Source organism: Symphalangus syndactylus, chromosome 5, assembly GCF_028878055.3.
Source record: "Symphalangus syndactylus isolate Jambi chromosome 5, NHGRI_mSymSyn1-v2.1_pri, whole genome shotgun sequence".
NCBI lineage: Eukaryota > Metazoa > Chordata > Mammalia > Primates > Hylobatidae > Symphalangus > Symphalangus syndactylus.
In genome coordinates, this window is record NC_072427.2 from 56,045,758 (window position 1) to 56,062,112 (window position 16,355).

Here is a 16,355-nt window from a genome sequence, read left to right on the forward strand (position 1 = left end):
GTCTCGCTCTGTCACCAGGCTGGAGTGCAGTGGCGTGATCTTGGCTCACTGCAACCTCCGCCTCCCGGGTTCAAGGGATTCTCCTGCCTCAGCCTCCCGAGTAGCTGGGACTACAGGCATGCGCCACCACCCCCAGCTAATTTTTGTATTTTTAGTAGAAATGGGGTTTCACCATGTTGGCCAGGATGGTCTCGATCTCTTGACCTTGTGATCTACCCTCTTTGGCCTCCCAAACTGCTGGGATTACAAGTGTGAGCCAACGCACCTGGCCTCTTCCATCTTACTCCCTTTAACCAACTTGTCTTCATCATCCTCTCCTCACTGTCTTCGCAGCCCCTGGTAACCACCATTACACTCTCTACTTCTGTGAGATCCACTTTCTTAGCTTCCACGAATTAGAGAGCACATGTGATATGTATGTCCACTTAGAATTTCTGTTCTGCTATTCAGTGATGATGAACTAGGTGGTTCTCACCAACTCTCCAGTGAGAACAATTAGAATAGCTTGGGGGAAAAAAAAAAAAGAAAAATCATGCTTGAGGGCACCAGAATACTAATAGAGCAGTAAGGAATTGCAGGGACAAGTCCAGGAAGGGAGGGGAGCCCTGAGAGAACACCAAGATTTGAAGCCACCTTTCCAGAGCCTGTGGTGATTATTTAATAATGCTTAAGAGGCTAAAATTTTGAGCAAACCTTAACAAACTTAAGAGAAAACGGGAAAAATTTGAGCTCAAGACTCACTGAAGAGAGGGCCAGGTGCGGTGGCTCATGCCTGCAATCCCAGCACTTTGGGAAGCCAAGGCGGGCAGATCATTTGAGGTCAGGAGTTCAAGACCACCCTGGGGAATGTCTTGAAACCCTGTCTCTACTAAAAATAGAAAAATCAGCCAGGCATGGTGGCGCATGCCTGTAATACCAGCTACTTGGGAGGCTGAGGCAGGAGAATCACTGGAACCCGGGAGACGGAGGTTGCAGTGAGCCGAGACTGAGCCACTGTATGCCTGGGTGACAAAGTGAGACTCCGTCTCAAAAAAAAAAAAAAAAAAAAAAAAACTTATCGAAGAGAGAGAAGACTCTAGTAAATTCTCTGTATTTATGCCCTAGAATGTATATGCAAGAACCAGAAACAAACCAGCGCTTAAAGGGACTGAAGCCCATCTTCACATCTTCTCAATCCCTAATCTAATTAAGGTTATGTGTGGTTGCTGGTGCCCATGGGGTAGCTGTTGTCAGAGGCAAATATTAACAAGAGTAAAAGTGTTCTCCGTTCTGTCATCTCTACCATTTTTCTCATACACCGTCTGGGACAAACTACAAACACAACCAGGCTCAGAAGGAGCACAGACCATGTAACAGAAAAGCAAAAAGAACCATCACTAATAAAAACAGAGACACAAAGTGTCTTAAGAATGGAATTATCAGACAGGGACTATAAAAATAGTCTTATTAATACATGTGAAGAAACTTAGAACTAGCTTGAGAGCTAGAAAATTTCGTAAGAACCAAAAGGAAACTCTAACACTAAAGCATGCAATATCTGAAATTTTAAAAAGGAGTCAATAAATGGGACTAACAACAGACACAATGAGAGAATTCAAGGACTGAATATTGAATATATGTCAACAGAAAACAGACTGGATGAAGCATGGAGAGACAAAGTAATGGGAATTATAGCAAAGAATAGGAGGCATATGGAATAAAGCAGGCTTCTCCATCTCAGCACTGTTGACATTGGGGGCCAGATAATTCTTTTTCTTGAGGAGTCATCCTACGCACTATAGGTCATTTAGCAGCATCCCTAGCCTCCTCCCTGTAAGTGTCAGTAGCATCCTTCTCCCCAGCTGGGGCAACTGGAATTTTTTCAAGATAATGCCAAATATTCCCTGGGGAGAGACATTGCCCCTGGTTGAGAATCACTGAGATAAAGTGAAAGCTGTGGTGAACATGTAATCATTGTCCCAAAAACAGAAGGCAGAAAAAATAGAACAGAAGCCATATCTAAAGAAATATTAGGCTGGGCGCAGTGGCTCATGCCTGTAATCCCAGCATTTTGGGAGGCTGAGGCAGGCGGATTATGAGGTCAGAAGTTCGAGACCAGCCTGGCCAATATGGTGAAAACCTGTCTCTACTAAAAATACAAAAATTAGCCAGGCGTGGTGGTGTGCACCTGTAGTTCCAGCTACTCGGGAGGCTGAGGCAGAAGAATTGCTTGAACCCAGGAGGCAGAGGTTGTAGTGAGCCAAGATCGTGCCATTGCACTCCAGCCTGGGCAACACAGCGAGACTCCATCCCCAAGGAAGGAAGGAAGGAAGGGAGGGAGGGAGGGAGGGAGGGAGGGAGGGAGGGAAGGAAGGAAGGAAGGAAGGAAGGAAGGAAGGAAAAAAGGATCGATCGATCTGGCAACAATTGTCCAAAACTTGTGAATGAAACCAAGGAACAGATTTAATAAGTCATTCTGAATCCCAAGCAGGTAAAACAAAAGAGCAAAAACATATTCTTATCATAGCAAAACTGTTGAAAATCAAAGACAAAGAATAAAATTTAAAAGTGACCAAAGAAAACAAGAACAGAGAAGCAACAGTAAGGCATACAGCTGACCTCTTAAGTACTGAAGTCAGAAAACACTAGGGTAATAGACTATAGACACTATGCTGTATATAAAAGTGCTGTAACTAACTGGCAACACGAAGTGTGCATTTCTGAATTAGCACACAAAAATTAGGCAATATAAATAAGTTTTGAAACAAACATGGAGAAATTATCCTACTTCCAAACTCTCATGAAAGAGAAGTCTAAAGGACAGAAGGAAAATTATCTCAGATGAAAGTTAGAAGATACAGGGAGGAATTAAAGTAACAAAAAAGGTAAATATATGAGTAAATCTAAAAGAATACTGACTGCAAAAAAAAATTATAATCTTATAAGGTTTAAATACATTTATAGAAATAAAATATATGACAATAACAGTAGATAAATTGGAATTATGGAATTAAAGTGTTGTAAAGTCCTCACATTGTACAGAAAGGTTGATGACTTTCACTAGACTTTACTTAGTCATGGATTCCTATTGTAATCTCCAGATCAACCACTGTAAAACAAAAAGAAAGAAATATGACTAACAAACTAATAGAAGAGAAAATTAGAATAATATAAAATGAGCAATTAATCCAGAAAAGTGTAAGAGAAAAGAGGACAAAAAGAACATAGAAGAGACAAGGGTAAGGGGAAGTAAATAGTGAAGGATAGATTTAAAACCAAATAGATCAGTAATCACATGAAGGATAACTAAAATACAAAGATTATCAAATTCAATTTTTTTAAAAACCCAACTATGTGTTACTTATAAGTATCATCATAAATCATTTAAACACATTTTTAAAAATGGTTTTTAAATTACAAAAGGAATATAGATTGAATATGCAGTGATGGTAAGAGTTAATGAAAAAAACATAAATGTATTTTAAAATCTGTATTTCTTTACTAATGGGCCTAAGTGTACCACTTTAAAATCAATGCCTGTTAATACTGCTTAAGACACCATACATCATGTTTATACCTTTTAACTTTTAAATATTTAAATATTTCTCTACACACCTGTAAACATAAAGAAAAGATAGCATGAACTCCGCCAGAATGCTGTGTGTGCTGATTTTTACCCCCTTGATTTTCGACTTCTTGATTCTTTTTTTGGTTTAATTTAGCTCCTGTACAAACACATATTACTTTTGTCATTTTAAGAAATGTATCTTATAAAAACATTATTAGATCCAGTTCCTGGTTCCTGATGCAAGAAGCTCAGAAGTTACAACTTTGTCCTAACAAGCAAAAAGGTGAACACACTAAAAAAAACAACAGCTCTTCTTGGAGCCAAACTAAGAGGGGAACACACAGGATGAACTTCTGCTCTCAAGATTAGAGGGACAAACAGGGGATACAGAGAGCCAGGACTTTCCAGAGCAGAGACTAATCAGCAAAAACACCACAGGAACCAGCAGCAGAGTAAGAAAACCTGAACTGGAATTGGCAAATTCCTGGAGGCTCAGTGCATACAACTTTGAAAGTTAAAAATTCCAAAAGGATTCAGTCATAGGGGGTTCCCAAATATCATGAGATTTACCTCCAGAAGCTCTACCAGGTTCCCACAGGAAATACTGAAGAAATGTTCCCTCATCCTTCCACCAGAGGGAAGTGAAAGAAACCATTTGGAAATGTGCCAGAATTTTCTGTGTTTTTAATAAAGCCTGCCATCAGGAGAAATGAATTAACCAGAGTCTAACCCTCTAGGGTATTATCAGAGCTTACCTGACCCAAGAGAAGGGAAATACTGAACTCCACCCACTCTAGCCATCCTATCGCACTCAAGTGGGGAGAAACAAACTGAGAAACACCTATGAAGTTCGTGTCCAGAGAGAAGGGCTCGCTAAAAAACTGAGACCTAATCATAGGAGTATAGAATGCTTCCCCTCCCTCCACACCTTACCACTACATTAGTAACTTACTAATTTACAGCAGTTCCTTTTACCTGGTACATCATGGCCACCAATCAAGAAAAAATTACAAAGCATACTAAAAGGCAAAAACCAGACAAACAAAAAAACACAATTTGAAGAGACAGAACATGCATTAGTACCAGACATAGCAGCAGTATTGGAATTATCAGATCAGAATTTACAACAACTATGATTAATATGCTAAAGGCTCTAATGGAAAAAGCAGACATCATGCAAGAACAGTTAAACGATGTAAGCAGAGATGGAACTCCTAAGACATAACCAAAAAGAAATTCCAGCAATCAAAAATAATGTAACAAAAATAAAGAATATATTTGATGGGTTTACTAGTAGGTTGGATACAGCTGAGGAAAGAATCCCTAGTATGAGGAATATCAATCGAAATTTTGAAAACCGAAAAGCAAAGAGAACAAAGACTGAAAATAACAGAATAGAATATCCAAGGATTGTGGGACAATTACAAATGGTGTAACATATGTGTGATGGGAATGTGAGAAGGAGAAGAAGTAGAGCAGGGCTCCCCAACCCCCAGGCCACAGGCCAGTACCTGTCCCTGGACTGTTAGGAACTGGGTCACACAGCAGGAGGTGAGGGGCAGGTCAGGGAGCATTACTGCCTGAGCTACGCCTCCGGTCAGATCAGTGGCAGCGTGACATTCTTACAGGAACACAAACCCTATTGTGAATTTCACATGCAAGGGATCTAGGTTGCGCGCTCCTTATGAGAATCTAACGAAGGCCTGACAATCTGAGGTGGAACAGTTTCATCCCAAAACCACGGCCCCCGACAGTCTATGGAAAAATTGTCTTCCACAAAACAGGTCCCTGGTGTCAAAAAGGTTGGGGACTGTTGAAGTAGAGAAAGGAACAGAAGTATTTGAAACAATGATTGAGAATTTCCCCAAATTAGTGTCAAACACCAAACCACACATCCAGGAATCTCAGAAAACAGCAAGCTGATACATGTGGGGGAAAAAAATCCAACACCTAGGTATATCATTTCAAACTATAAACAATTAAGACAAAATCCTGAAGGAAGCCAAAGGGGGACAAAAAACCCTTCCCTTTAGAGGACCAAAAAGGTAAGAATTACACCTGACTTATATGAAACCATGCAATCAAAAAGAGAGTAGAGTAAAATAACTAGTGCTGAGAGAGGAAGTCACAAATCTAGAATTATTGAAATCATCCTTCAAAAGATAAGGAAAAAAAATACATTCTCAGGCAAAAATTGAAGAAATTTGTTGCAAGCAGACCTGCCTTGAAAAAACGTTAAAAGAAGTTCTTTAAAAAAGGGAAATGATACAGGTTGAAAGTTATATCTAAATTAAAGAAAGAACCACTGAAGAAAGAAAAAGTGAAGGCAAAATAAAAACTTTTGTTTTTCTTATTAATTTATCTAACAGATAATAGTTTGTTCAAAGTAACAATAGCAACAATGTATTTTATTATACTTATGTGTATACATCATATATACATATATAATACACACACACACACACGCGCGCGCACCTTAAAAGAAAGTAATGGTACAAGGGACAGGAGGAAGAAATTCATGTTATTTTGCATTATAAAGTACTCACATTACCCATGAAGTGGTGTAATGTAACATGAAAGGTGACTTGGGTTAGTTGTAAATGTACATTGCAAACTCTACGGCAACCACTAAAACAGTAAAAAAAGAACTATAACTGATACACCAAGAAAGGAGGGAAAACATAACCATATAAAATGCCCAACTAAACCATAAAAGTCAGAGTGGAAAACAAAAACTGAAATAAGGAACAAGGACAACAAAAAATCAGTAACAAATATGATAGTTATTGATCCAACTATATCAACAATCACTTTGAGTGGTCTAAATGCACCAATTTAAAGAGACTGTAAGAGCAGATCAAAAAACAAGACCCAACTGTATGTGCCTACAAAAAACCCACTCTAAATATAAAGACACATATAAATTAAAAATGTCTTATGGATGGAGAAAAATATACCATGCTAACACTAATCCAAGAAAGCAGGAATCGCTATGTAAATTTCAGATAGAGCATACTTCAAAGCAAGGAAAGTTTCCAGGGATAAAAAAGGATATTACCTAATGATAAAAAGATCAATTCTACAAAAAGACATAACAGTCCTTAATGTGTATGTGCCCAAAAACACAGCATCAAACTAATGAGGCAAAAACTATTAGACCTACAAGGATAAATAGGTAAATCCATTATCACAGTTGGAAACTTCAACACCCCTCTACCAGAAATTGAAAGAACCAGCAAGCAGAAAACCAGTATGAACATGGTTGAACTCAAAACATTGTCCATCAATTGGATATAAGCAATATCTATAGACTACTTTATCCAACAACAGCAGAATACACATTCTTCTCAAGCTCACATGGAATATTCCCCATATTTGTGCCATAAAATGAGCCTTAACAAATTTAAAAGAATAGAAATTACACATTGCCTGCTATCAGAATACAAAGAAATTAAACTAGAAATCAGTAACAGAAAGATTACTGAAAAATCCAAAAATACGTGGAGATTAAACAATATGCCTTTAAATAATATATGTCTCAAAGAAGAATTCTCGAGACATTGAAATATTTTAACTGAAATGAAAATGAAAACACAACTTATCAAAATTTGTGGGATGCAGCAAAAGAAGTGCTTAAGGGAAAATCTATAGCCCTGAATACAGTATTAAAATGTACAGAAATGAAAGATCTAAAAATCAGTATTCTAAGCTTCTACTTTAGGAAACTGAAATAAAGAGCAAATTAAATCCAAAATAAGCAGAGAAATATTAAAAATTAGAGCAGAAATCAACAAAATTTTAAACAGAAAATCAATAGAGGAAATGAACAAAAACAAAATCTGTTTTTTGAAAAATGATCAATAAAATCAATAAGCATCTAGCAGGCTAAATAAGAAAAAAAAGAGAAAGGACAAAAATTACTAATATCAGAAGTAGAAGACATCATTACAGATCCCATGGGCATTAAAAGGATAACAAATAAATACTATGAACAATTCTATGCTCACAAATTTTATAACCTAGATAAAATGGACTACTCCTCGAAAGACAAAATTTCTCAAAACTCAAACAAGATGAAATAAACAATCTGAATGGGCCTATATCTATTGGAGCAATTGAATCAAATAATAATAACCTTCCAAAACAGAAAGCAACAGGCCCAGTTTCTTTAAAAAAGAAATTATACCAATTATCTACAGTCTCTTTCAGAGTACACAAGCAGAGGATATACTTCCTAAAACATTCTATGAGGCCTGCATTACCCTAATACAAATGGCAGATAAAGACATTCTAAGAAAAGATAACCACAAACCAATATCACTGATGAACATAGATTCAAAAATGCTCAACAAAATATTAGCACGTTGTGGTGGCTCAGCCTCCAATCCCAGCACTTTAGGAGGCTGAGACAGGCAGATCAACTGAGCTCAGGAGTCCGAGACCAGCCTGAGCAACATAATGAAACCCTGTCTCAACCAAAAATTTAAAAATTAGCAAACTGATCTCAACAATGTACAAAAAGAATTATACATCATGATCAAGTGGGATTTATTCCGGATATTCAAGGCTGGCTCAACATTAAAAAATTAATATAATCCATTACATCAACAGGCTACAAAAGAAAAATCATATGATTATATCAATAGATGAAAACAATTTTGACATAATCCAACTCCTATTCATCACAAAAACTTTCAGTAAACGGAATAGGGGAGAACTTCCTCAATTCAATAAATATATATATGATTAAGTATGATGTTAGCTGTAGGATTTTTGTATATGTGTGTATATACATATTTTTCATATGTATATATAAAATGTGTATATGTATATATACAAAATATATGTATATGTTTATATAAATGTAAATATACAAATATACAAAATGTACATACATATATAAATGTAAATATGTACATATATTTTATATACACACAAAATATATGTACATATGTATATTTTATATATATATATACATATCCAAAAAACCTATAGCTAACATCATACTTAATGATAAGAAAACTGAACCTTTCCCACTAAGATTAGGAACAAGTCAAGGATGTCCCCTCTCCCACTCCTTTCAATAGCACACTGGAAGTACTAGCTAATACAAAAGGACAAGAAAAAGGAAATAAAAAGTATATAGACTGGGAAAAAAGAAATAAAGCTGTTTTTGATCGCAGACGACATGATCATTCATGTAGAAAACCCAAAATAATTGACCAAAAAAAAAATCTCCAGGAGCTAATAAACAATTACAGCAACTTTGCAGAAGACACGGTTAACATGTAAAAGTAAATCGCTTTCCCATATTTCGGCAATTAACAAGTAGAATTTGACATTGAAATCAAAATACCATTTAACCCCCCAAAAATTAAGCACTTGGGTATAAATCTAGTAAAGTATTTACAAGATCTATATGAGTAAAACTACAAAATTCTTACAAACAAAATAAAGGAAGAACTAACTAAAGAGCTATTCTATTTTCATGAATAGAAAAACTCAATATTGTCAATATGTCAGTTCTTCTCAACTTGATCTATAGATTCAATGCAATCCCAAACAAATCCCAGAGGTTATTTTGTGGGTATCGATAAAGCAATTATAAGATTTGCAGAGAGAGGCAAAAGACCCAGAATAGCCAACACGATGTTGAAGAAGAACAACAAAGTTGGAGGACTGATACTACCAAACTTCAAGACTTAGGATAAAGCTATAGTAATCAAGACTGTGTTATTGATGAAAGAATAGACAAAGAGATCGATAAAACACAACAGAGAACCCAGAAAGAGACCCACATAAATATAATCAACTGATCTTTGACAAAGATGCAAAGGCAATAAAACGGAGCAAAGATCGTCTTTTCAACAAATGGTCCTACAATAACTGGACAATCACATGCAAAAAGATAAATTTTTTTAGACACAGACCTTACACCCTTCATAAAAATTAACTCAAAATGGACCACAGACCTAAATGTAAAGTGCAAGACTATAAAACTCCTAGAAGATAATAGTGGAAAACCTGTATGACCTTGGATATTGCAATAACTTTTTAGATACAATACCAGAGGCACAATCCATAAAAGAAATAATTTAAAAGATGGGTTTCACTGAAGTTAAAAATGTATGTTCTGTGAAATACAATGTAAAGAGAATGAGAAAACAAGATACTGACTGGGAAAAATATTTGCAAAAGACATACCTGATAAAGGACTGTCATCAAAAATATACACAAACTCTTAAATTCAGCAATAAGAAAAAAAAAACACTTAAAACTTGGCCAAAGACCTTGACACCTTACCAAAGAAGACCTACAGATGGCAATAAGCTTCTGAAAAAATGCTCCACATCATATGTCATCAGGGAAATGCAAATATAAAACAATGTGATACCACTACACACCTATTAGAATGCTTAAAACCCAGAACACTGACAACACCAAATGCTGACACGGATATAGAGCAACAGGGGCTCTCATTCATTGCTGGTGAGAATGTAAAATGGTACATCCTCTTTGGGAGATAGTCTGTGATTTCCTTAGAAAATTAAACATACTCTTAGCATACAAACCAGCAAGTGCCCTTGTTGGTATTTACACAAGTGATTGAAACCTTATGTTCACATAAAAATCTGCACAAGATGCTTATAGCAGCTTTACTCATAATTGCCAAAACTTGGAGGCAACCAAGATGTTCTTCCAGAGGTGAATGGATAAATAAACTGTGCTACATCCAGACCACTGGCATATTATTCAGTGCTAAAAAGGAGTGAGCTATCAAGCCATGAAAGAGTATGGAGAGAGCATAAATGCATATTACTAAGTGAAATAAGTCCACCTGAAAAGGCTACAGACTGTATGATTCCAACCATACGACATTGTGGAAGAGGTTCAACTATGGAGACAATAAAAGGTCAGTGGCTGCCAAGAGTTGTGGTGAAGGTAGTGATAGGCAGGCAGAGCACAAAGAAATTTCAGGAGAGTAAAAATACTCTGTATGATACCATCATGATGTATTACACATTATGCCATTATACATTTGCCCAAACCCATAGATGATACAAAACCAAGAGGGAACCCTCTTATAAACTATGCATTTGGGGTGATTATGATGGGTCAATATAAGTTCATCAGCTGTAACCAATATACTACTCTAGTGGGGAATGTTGATAATTGAGGAAGCTGTGGGAAATCTCTGTACCTTCCTCTTCATTTTGCTGTGAAGCTAAAACTGCTCAAAAAAGTAAAGATTTTTTTAAATGATAAAGATCAATACCTGATTATACCTTCAGCATTTCTTTTTACAATATATTCTAGGTATGTGGGTTTTATAATATTTGATAGTATTTTGTTGGAGTTGTAGCATTTTAAATAGTGGCTAATGAATGTAAAATCATACATTTTGCAAACCTACACAGAGGGCCCCCCAAAGGAATTTAGATAACACATAAGCCCATAGGATACTGGGCTCCACAGCCCTGCCTGCCATCTTCAGTGCCAAAGCGTTAAGTGCATGACCACTTAGTTCTACTGTCTTGTGACTAAAGCTTCCAAAAAGCTGAATCTGCATTTCAAATCAATAAAATACCAAAATAATCAATCTTGTATAATTATGTGTTTTACATTTGTATATAATTACATGTTGGTTCATATTATTCATTTTAACAAACTTGACTTCTGGACATGCTTCATAACCAATGCATATTTATTTTATGCAAGTCACTTAGAATGGCCTTTAGACGCATGTGCTCAGGTGACTGACTAAACAGCACAAATAAAGGAGAAACATTACGGAAACTTGGCAGATTAGCACCTTACATATGCATTACTTCAAAATCATTTCTTATGTATTATCTCATTCCCAGCCCAGTTACAAGCCCAGGAAGTAAATTAATAATCACCACAAGTCAGTGTATGCATATAAGAATAATTTAGGCACTTTCACTTAGCAAATTTATTGATGTATATTCATGTTTATATACACAGTTATAGATCATGGACAATATATCCAAAACATCTCTTAAATCTGCCCCCCTCTCCACATTCCCACAGTGGCCATCCTAGTTTCAACCTCCTTGTCCCTTACCTTTCTCTCCTCTCTAACCCATCTCACACTCACTGCTCTCAGCATCTTCTGCTTAAGCAGAGATTTGGTTACTTCCCTCCCCTGTTTAACAACCCACCATATCTTCCTCCTCTACCTAGTGCTTCATGAAGGAGCCTGTTGAATAACAGCAGGTCAAGCAATTCCTTTGAGGACTCATGTTGTGCCTCTAAATTGTATGCAAAGTTTTTTCACTCCAATCTATAATTTATACTTGAATTTAATACGAATATCATGGTTTGGACTATTTCCATTCCTAGGAAAATATGCTATGGCAGGCTGGTCTTACAGCTTCACAAAACCCCTGGCACACTGCCTCCTCATGCCCTCAGAGGTGCCTAGACTAGGGCCAGGTGAAATGCAAACTTGCAGATGAACTCAGGACGCCTCACACACTGCAACCTTACTGTCCCCACACTCATCTAGCACCTCCTACCAAAGAAAAATCATAGCCTCCCCCTTGTAAGGTGTGCTTTTAAAGCATAATTCTTACAAAAGTGTCTGTAAAACTATCAGTAGTTTGGTCAGTACTATATTGGTCTTTCAGAATGTCTCAAAAAACATAGCATAAATTTTCTGAGAAGTCTTGCAGCAAAACTTGTAGTAAAGATCAACAGGTTGCCAGTGTCCCACAAAACACACCTTTCTGAAGGTGAGCTGTCCTCCAATGCAGTTTCAGTCTTTTCTCAGCCTGTTCCCATTACCTGGAAAAGATTTCCTACTTTCAGTGGCAAACTCCTTCTCATTTTTAGAACTCTAACCACCAACTCTTTGAAGCCACTCTCAGCTGCTCTAGTTGAACACAATGTTTTCTAGCACTTTGTATAGATATTATGTTAAATTTCATCACATGTAGTAATTTTGAATTTACTTGTTAATCTCCCTAGCCAGCTCATGAGATCTCTGAAAGGAAAAATAATCCCTCATTTTTCTGTTAATTCTCAGAATTTGTCAAAGTCTACAATAGGAGCTCAATAGCATGTGTGGAATAAATTGATTAAAGAGTAAATGATCTTTCACAAAAATAAAATATGTAACATCATATGGTGTCTTCCTATCACTCCAGTTGGGAATCTCTGCTGACAAAAAAAGGAATCAATAACAATATTTGGGAGTAGGAAAACCAACTACTATGGTCTCTAGAACAGCCCAGTTAAAATGGGCAACACATGTGTAAAGAGAATCTATACCAGCCAAGATTTTGGCATGTGAAGCCTTTATGAGAACCACTGTGTCTCTGTCCAGAGTGCTGAGATTTCAGCTGGAGAGACCTGGCTCCACTTCAAAAACCGGGCAGAGCCAAGTAAGGCTGGAATACAAATGTTTGCATATTTTGTTATGTCTGATAGAGACTTCGGCTTTATCCAGGATCTCAGGAAAGTCACATTAAATTAGTTACAATTCATCCAGTTTAAATAAATTAAATGACTTTGTTCTGCCGAAGTTACCAAGTCTAAAGGAAGCAGCAGATGAAAGACAAAGGACTTGCCCAATGTTGGTTTTCCTCATAGCCCTACCACTAATCACAGAGTGACCTTGGGCATGTGACCACACCTTTCTAGGCATGGACTTCTTGATCTCTGAGTTGAGTAGTTACATAATTAAGATGGAGCAGACCTTCAGTGAATCACCAGTGTTGGCAAGCACTTTCTCTTATTTAATCCTCTCAAAACCCTCTGAAGCAGGTATTATTATTCTCATTTAACACATGAGAAAACAGGGCTTAGAAAGGTAAGTGAGTTTGCTCAAGGCCACTCCATGAACACAGCATTGCCTGGCTAGGAAGTTCAATGTGTTCACAGCCAACACCACGGCTAAGGTGAGAGATAAACTTTCTCCCGCCCCCTTCCCATGACCTCTGGCTGCTGACAGCCTTCTTCACATGCATTTCCTAAGGACACTGGAATGTCATTGACACAAAGTGCCAATTTGCTATTTTTGTGATTTTCTAACATGACAAAAGTTATTTTAAATGTTCATGTAGTGTAACACTAACTTATGCCTAAACTTATCCTAAGACTCAGAGCTCCTCATAATAACTTGGTTTCTAAAGAGTCTCTTAAAGAAGCAGAAGTTCCCAGAAAAAAGCCTGCAGCTTCTCCGCGAGTGGTCTCTTCTCCAAAAGGGGTTGCCGCAGCCTTTGCAACCTCAGGAGCCTGTTCTACTGACTTCCTTCTGTTCCTCCACTGAGGGGCTACTGCACCATCACCCCCATCCAGGCAATACAGGGTCACCCACTCCAAGGGAGACAGCTGTGGAGCAGACACAAACAGTGTGACAGCCTGGCTGGAGGTGACCCTGGACAAATGGGGGAAGAGGGGGCTACCATCCCTTTCTCACCCTGTCACAAACCACTTGCGGGGTGTGTTAGCTCTGATGCCTGGTCCTTTTTCATATGGTTTCTGCATGAAAATGACCATAATCACATATCTAGCTTTAAGGTCTCTTCAAGTTGTTTCCATATTCTTTAGCTGATCACAATGACTGACGAGGTACTACAGTGTGCATTTTATTAGCCGGAAAGCCAAGGCTCAAGATGCTTAAGAAACTTACCCAACAGCAGCCATCCAGAAACCAACACAGCCAGAACCCACCGAAGATTCCAAGTACAAATCCTGACCTCTTTAAAGTAACTGAGGAGCTGCTCCATAAACAGCAACTTTTGCTGTTCTACAACCCATGAGACTGAACCTGCCTTCCCCTACAGCTCTTCTCTCATGGTAACTTTTCCACATCATCACATATGCATTCAATATTTTAAAGCATGATTCTGTCCGTAGGAGGAAGAACACATTTGAGGCGAGTGTAGTGTTGGAAAGGAGGCAACGTATCACGGCAATTTTAACTAGGTTAAGCGATATACCATTCATCAACATGATAGTGCGGGTAACTGTTTATTTGTAGGATTATGAAATATCACCTCTTATCTTTTTCCACTTTGCCAGGTAGCTCTTAGCACTATTTCTTTTTTAACCAGGAATTGTGGCTATTCTCTCACCTCTTTCCCATCATGCTCTCCCTCCCAACGAACATTATTATCCCTGTGCCCCACCCTGCCACACTCCAGGGTGCTCCACCATAGAATATGATACTCTGTATAGACAAGACACCAAACCTATTTACAATGAATTAAACACTTGTGTGAAGTATTTGTACTGTATGGAGAATATATCATAAATATTGAATATCCAAAGCAGCATAGAGGAACAATAGGCAAGTTTACACCGATTGGCCAACTGAAGTGGGCACTAGCAAGGCTGCAAGGCGAGAGGCCCATGGAACTGGTGGCAGCTGCCTGGAGGGACGGACACGTGTATTCCTGATGGGGAACCCTGAGTCCTCGGAGCAGGACTCCCGGTACCTGTTCTCACCAGGAAGGCAAAGCATGCCCATTCCTAAGACGGGGTCACAATGAAAGTTCACAGCTGGCCCTCTTGCCCTCTGCCTGGATAGATTCGCCAGCTGCAAAGCTCAGGGCCAAGCCCCCACCAAAGACGTTACATACTATAGGCGGCAGACAAGTCTAGAAGTGGCTAAATTGACAATGCTGGACTGCGTGTCAACACTTACACCATAAGGGAGACTAAAAAGTGAACTTCACCTGTTCTTGCTACTGAGTCCAAGTTCAGCATGCTTGAGTTTCTAAACTGAGGGAAAAGTACCCACGCACAGGTGGCCGGGATGATGGAAGAAGCTTTACCAGGTCCCTCCTTGGCGGGAGGGGAGACCGAGAACTTAGGAGAGAGCAGGCTGGGGACAGACTCGGAGCATGGCCCTGCCTCGCCTGGGGCCAACTAGAGTGTCCCAGCCGAGCTCCACCGCCTGGCCGCCCGACGCTTTCTAAAAAGCCCCTCGGAGCCCAGGGAGGGGAGAGGGCAGCCCTGTAGCCAGGTGGGACTCACCACGTCCATGATCTGCAGGAGGCTCAGGGAGAAGTAGACGGTGAGCGGCTGCGAGTCATTGGCCACGGGCCTCTCCAAGGGGTTGTAGTTCTTGACCAGCTCCTTGTAAAGCTTCCTCTGGAACTCGCCTTGCAGGGACACTTAAGGAGAAGAGACCCGGGCAGGGGGCTCAGGGCAGGCCGGCGGGGGTACGCCCGACTCCCTCCTGCCCGCGTCCCCCGCCGCCCACCCGGTGCAGCCCAGACAAGCAGCCCCCGCAGCGCCCCCGCTGCCCCTCCCCGGCGGCGGGGAGATCCCAAACCTGGCCCAGGCGCGGTGCGCACAGAGGAGCCCTGGATGTGCCCGGGATCCCACGGAGGAGTGGAGGGCGGGGAGGCAGCGGCTTTACCGTGCAGTAGCGACGCGGCCAGCGCCAGCCAGACGCCTCCCGGCGAGCAGCGCATGTTGCGTCCCGGAGCTGCAGCGAGCCGGCGCGCCCCACGTCTCGGCTGTCGCCCGGGCCTGCGCCTGCGGCCACAGAGCCACCTCTCGGCTCGGCTCGCGCGCCTTTAAGGAGCCGGGCGCGCGCCCCCGCCCCGCCCGCCCCCGCGCGCCTCTCCACGTGACGAGCCCCGCCCCCGCCCCCGTCCCCGCCCCCCATCCCTCCAGCCCGGGCCAGCGTCTCGGCGGCCACCCAGGGAACTGCAGCCCGGGGTGTGAGCGGGAGGTACTCCCGGCGCTGGGTACGCTCCGGGCACCTCCACCCCCCCAGTCTCCACCGAGCGGGCTCTCGGCCTCGCGCCTCCGGCCAGGCCAGGGGCTG

The 16,355-nt window shown here is 40.1% G+C and overlaps 1 protein-coding gene across 2 annotated transcripts in view; it reads right to left on the reverse strand.

Annotated features, from left to right (window-relative positions):
• Window positions 1-16,079, reverse strand: part of CHRNA7 (cholinergic receptor nicotinic alpha 7 subunit) — a 145,068-nt gene extending 128,989 nt beyond the window's left edge. Inside the window, exons 1-2 of one of the 2 annotated variants that reach the window (XM_055278527.2) lie at window positions 15,942-16,079; window positions 15,554-15,693 (exon numbers count right to left, since the gene is read on the reverse strand). In XM_055278527.2, coding sequence (XP_055134502.1) covers window positions 15,554-15,693; window positions 15,942-15,996 — 195 coding nt within the window. In that variant the 5' untranslated portion in view covers window positions 15,997-16,079. Of the gene's footprint in view, window positions 1-15,553; window positions 15,694-15,854 lie in introns of both variants that reach the window. The other variant, XM_055278526.2, reaches the window with a different exon arrangement.
• Window positions 16,080-16,355: the final 276 nt, after the last annotated feature.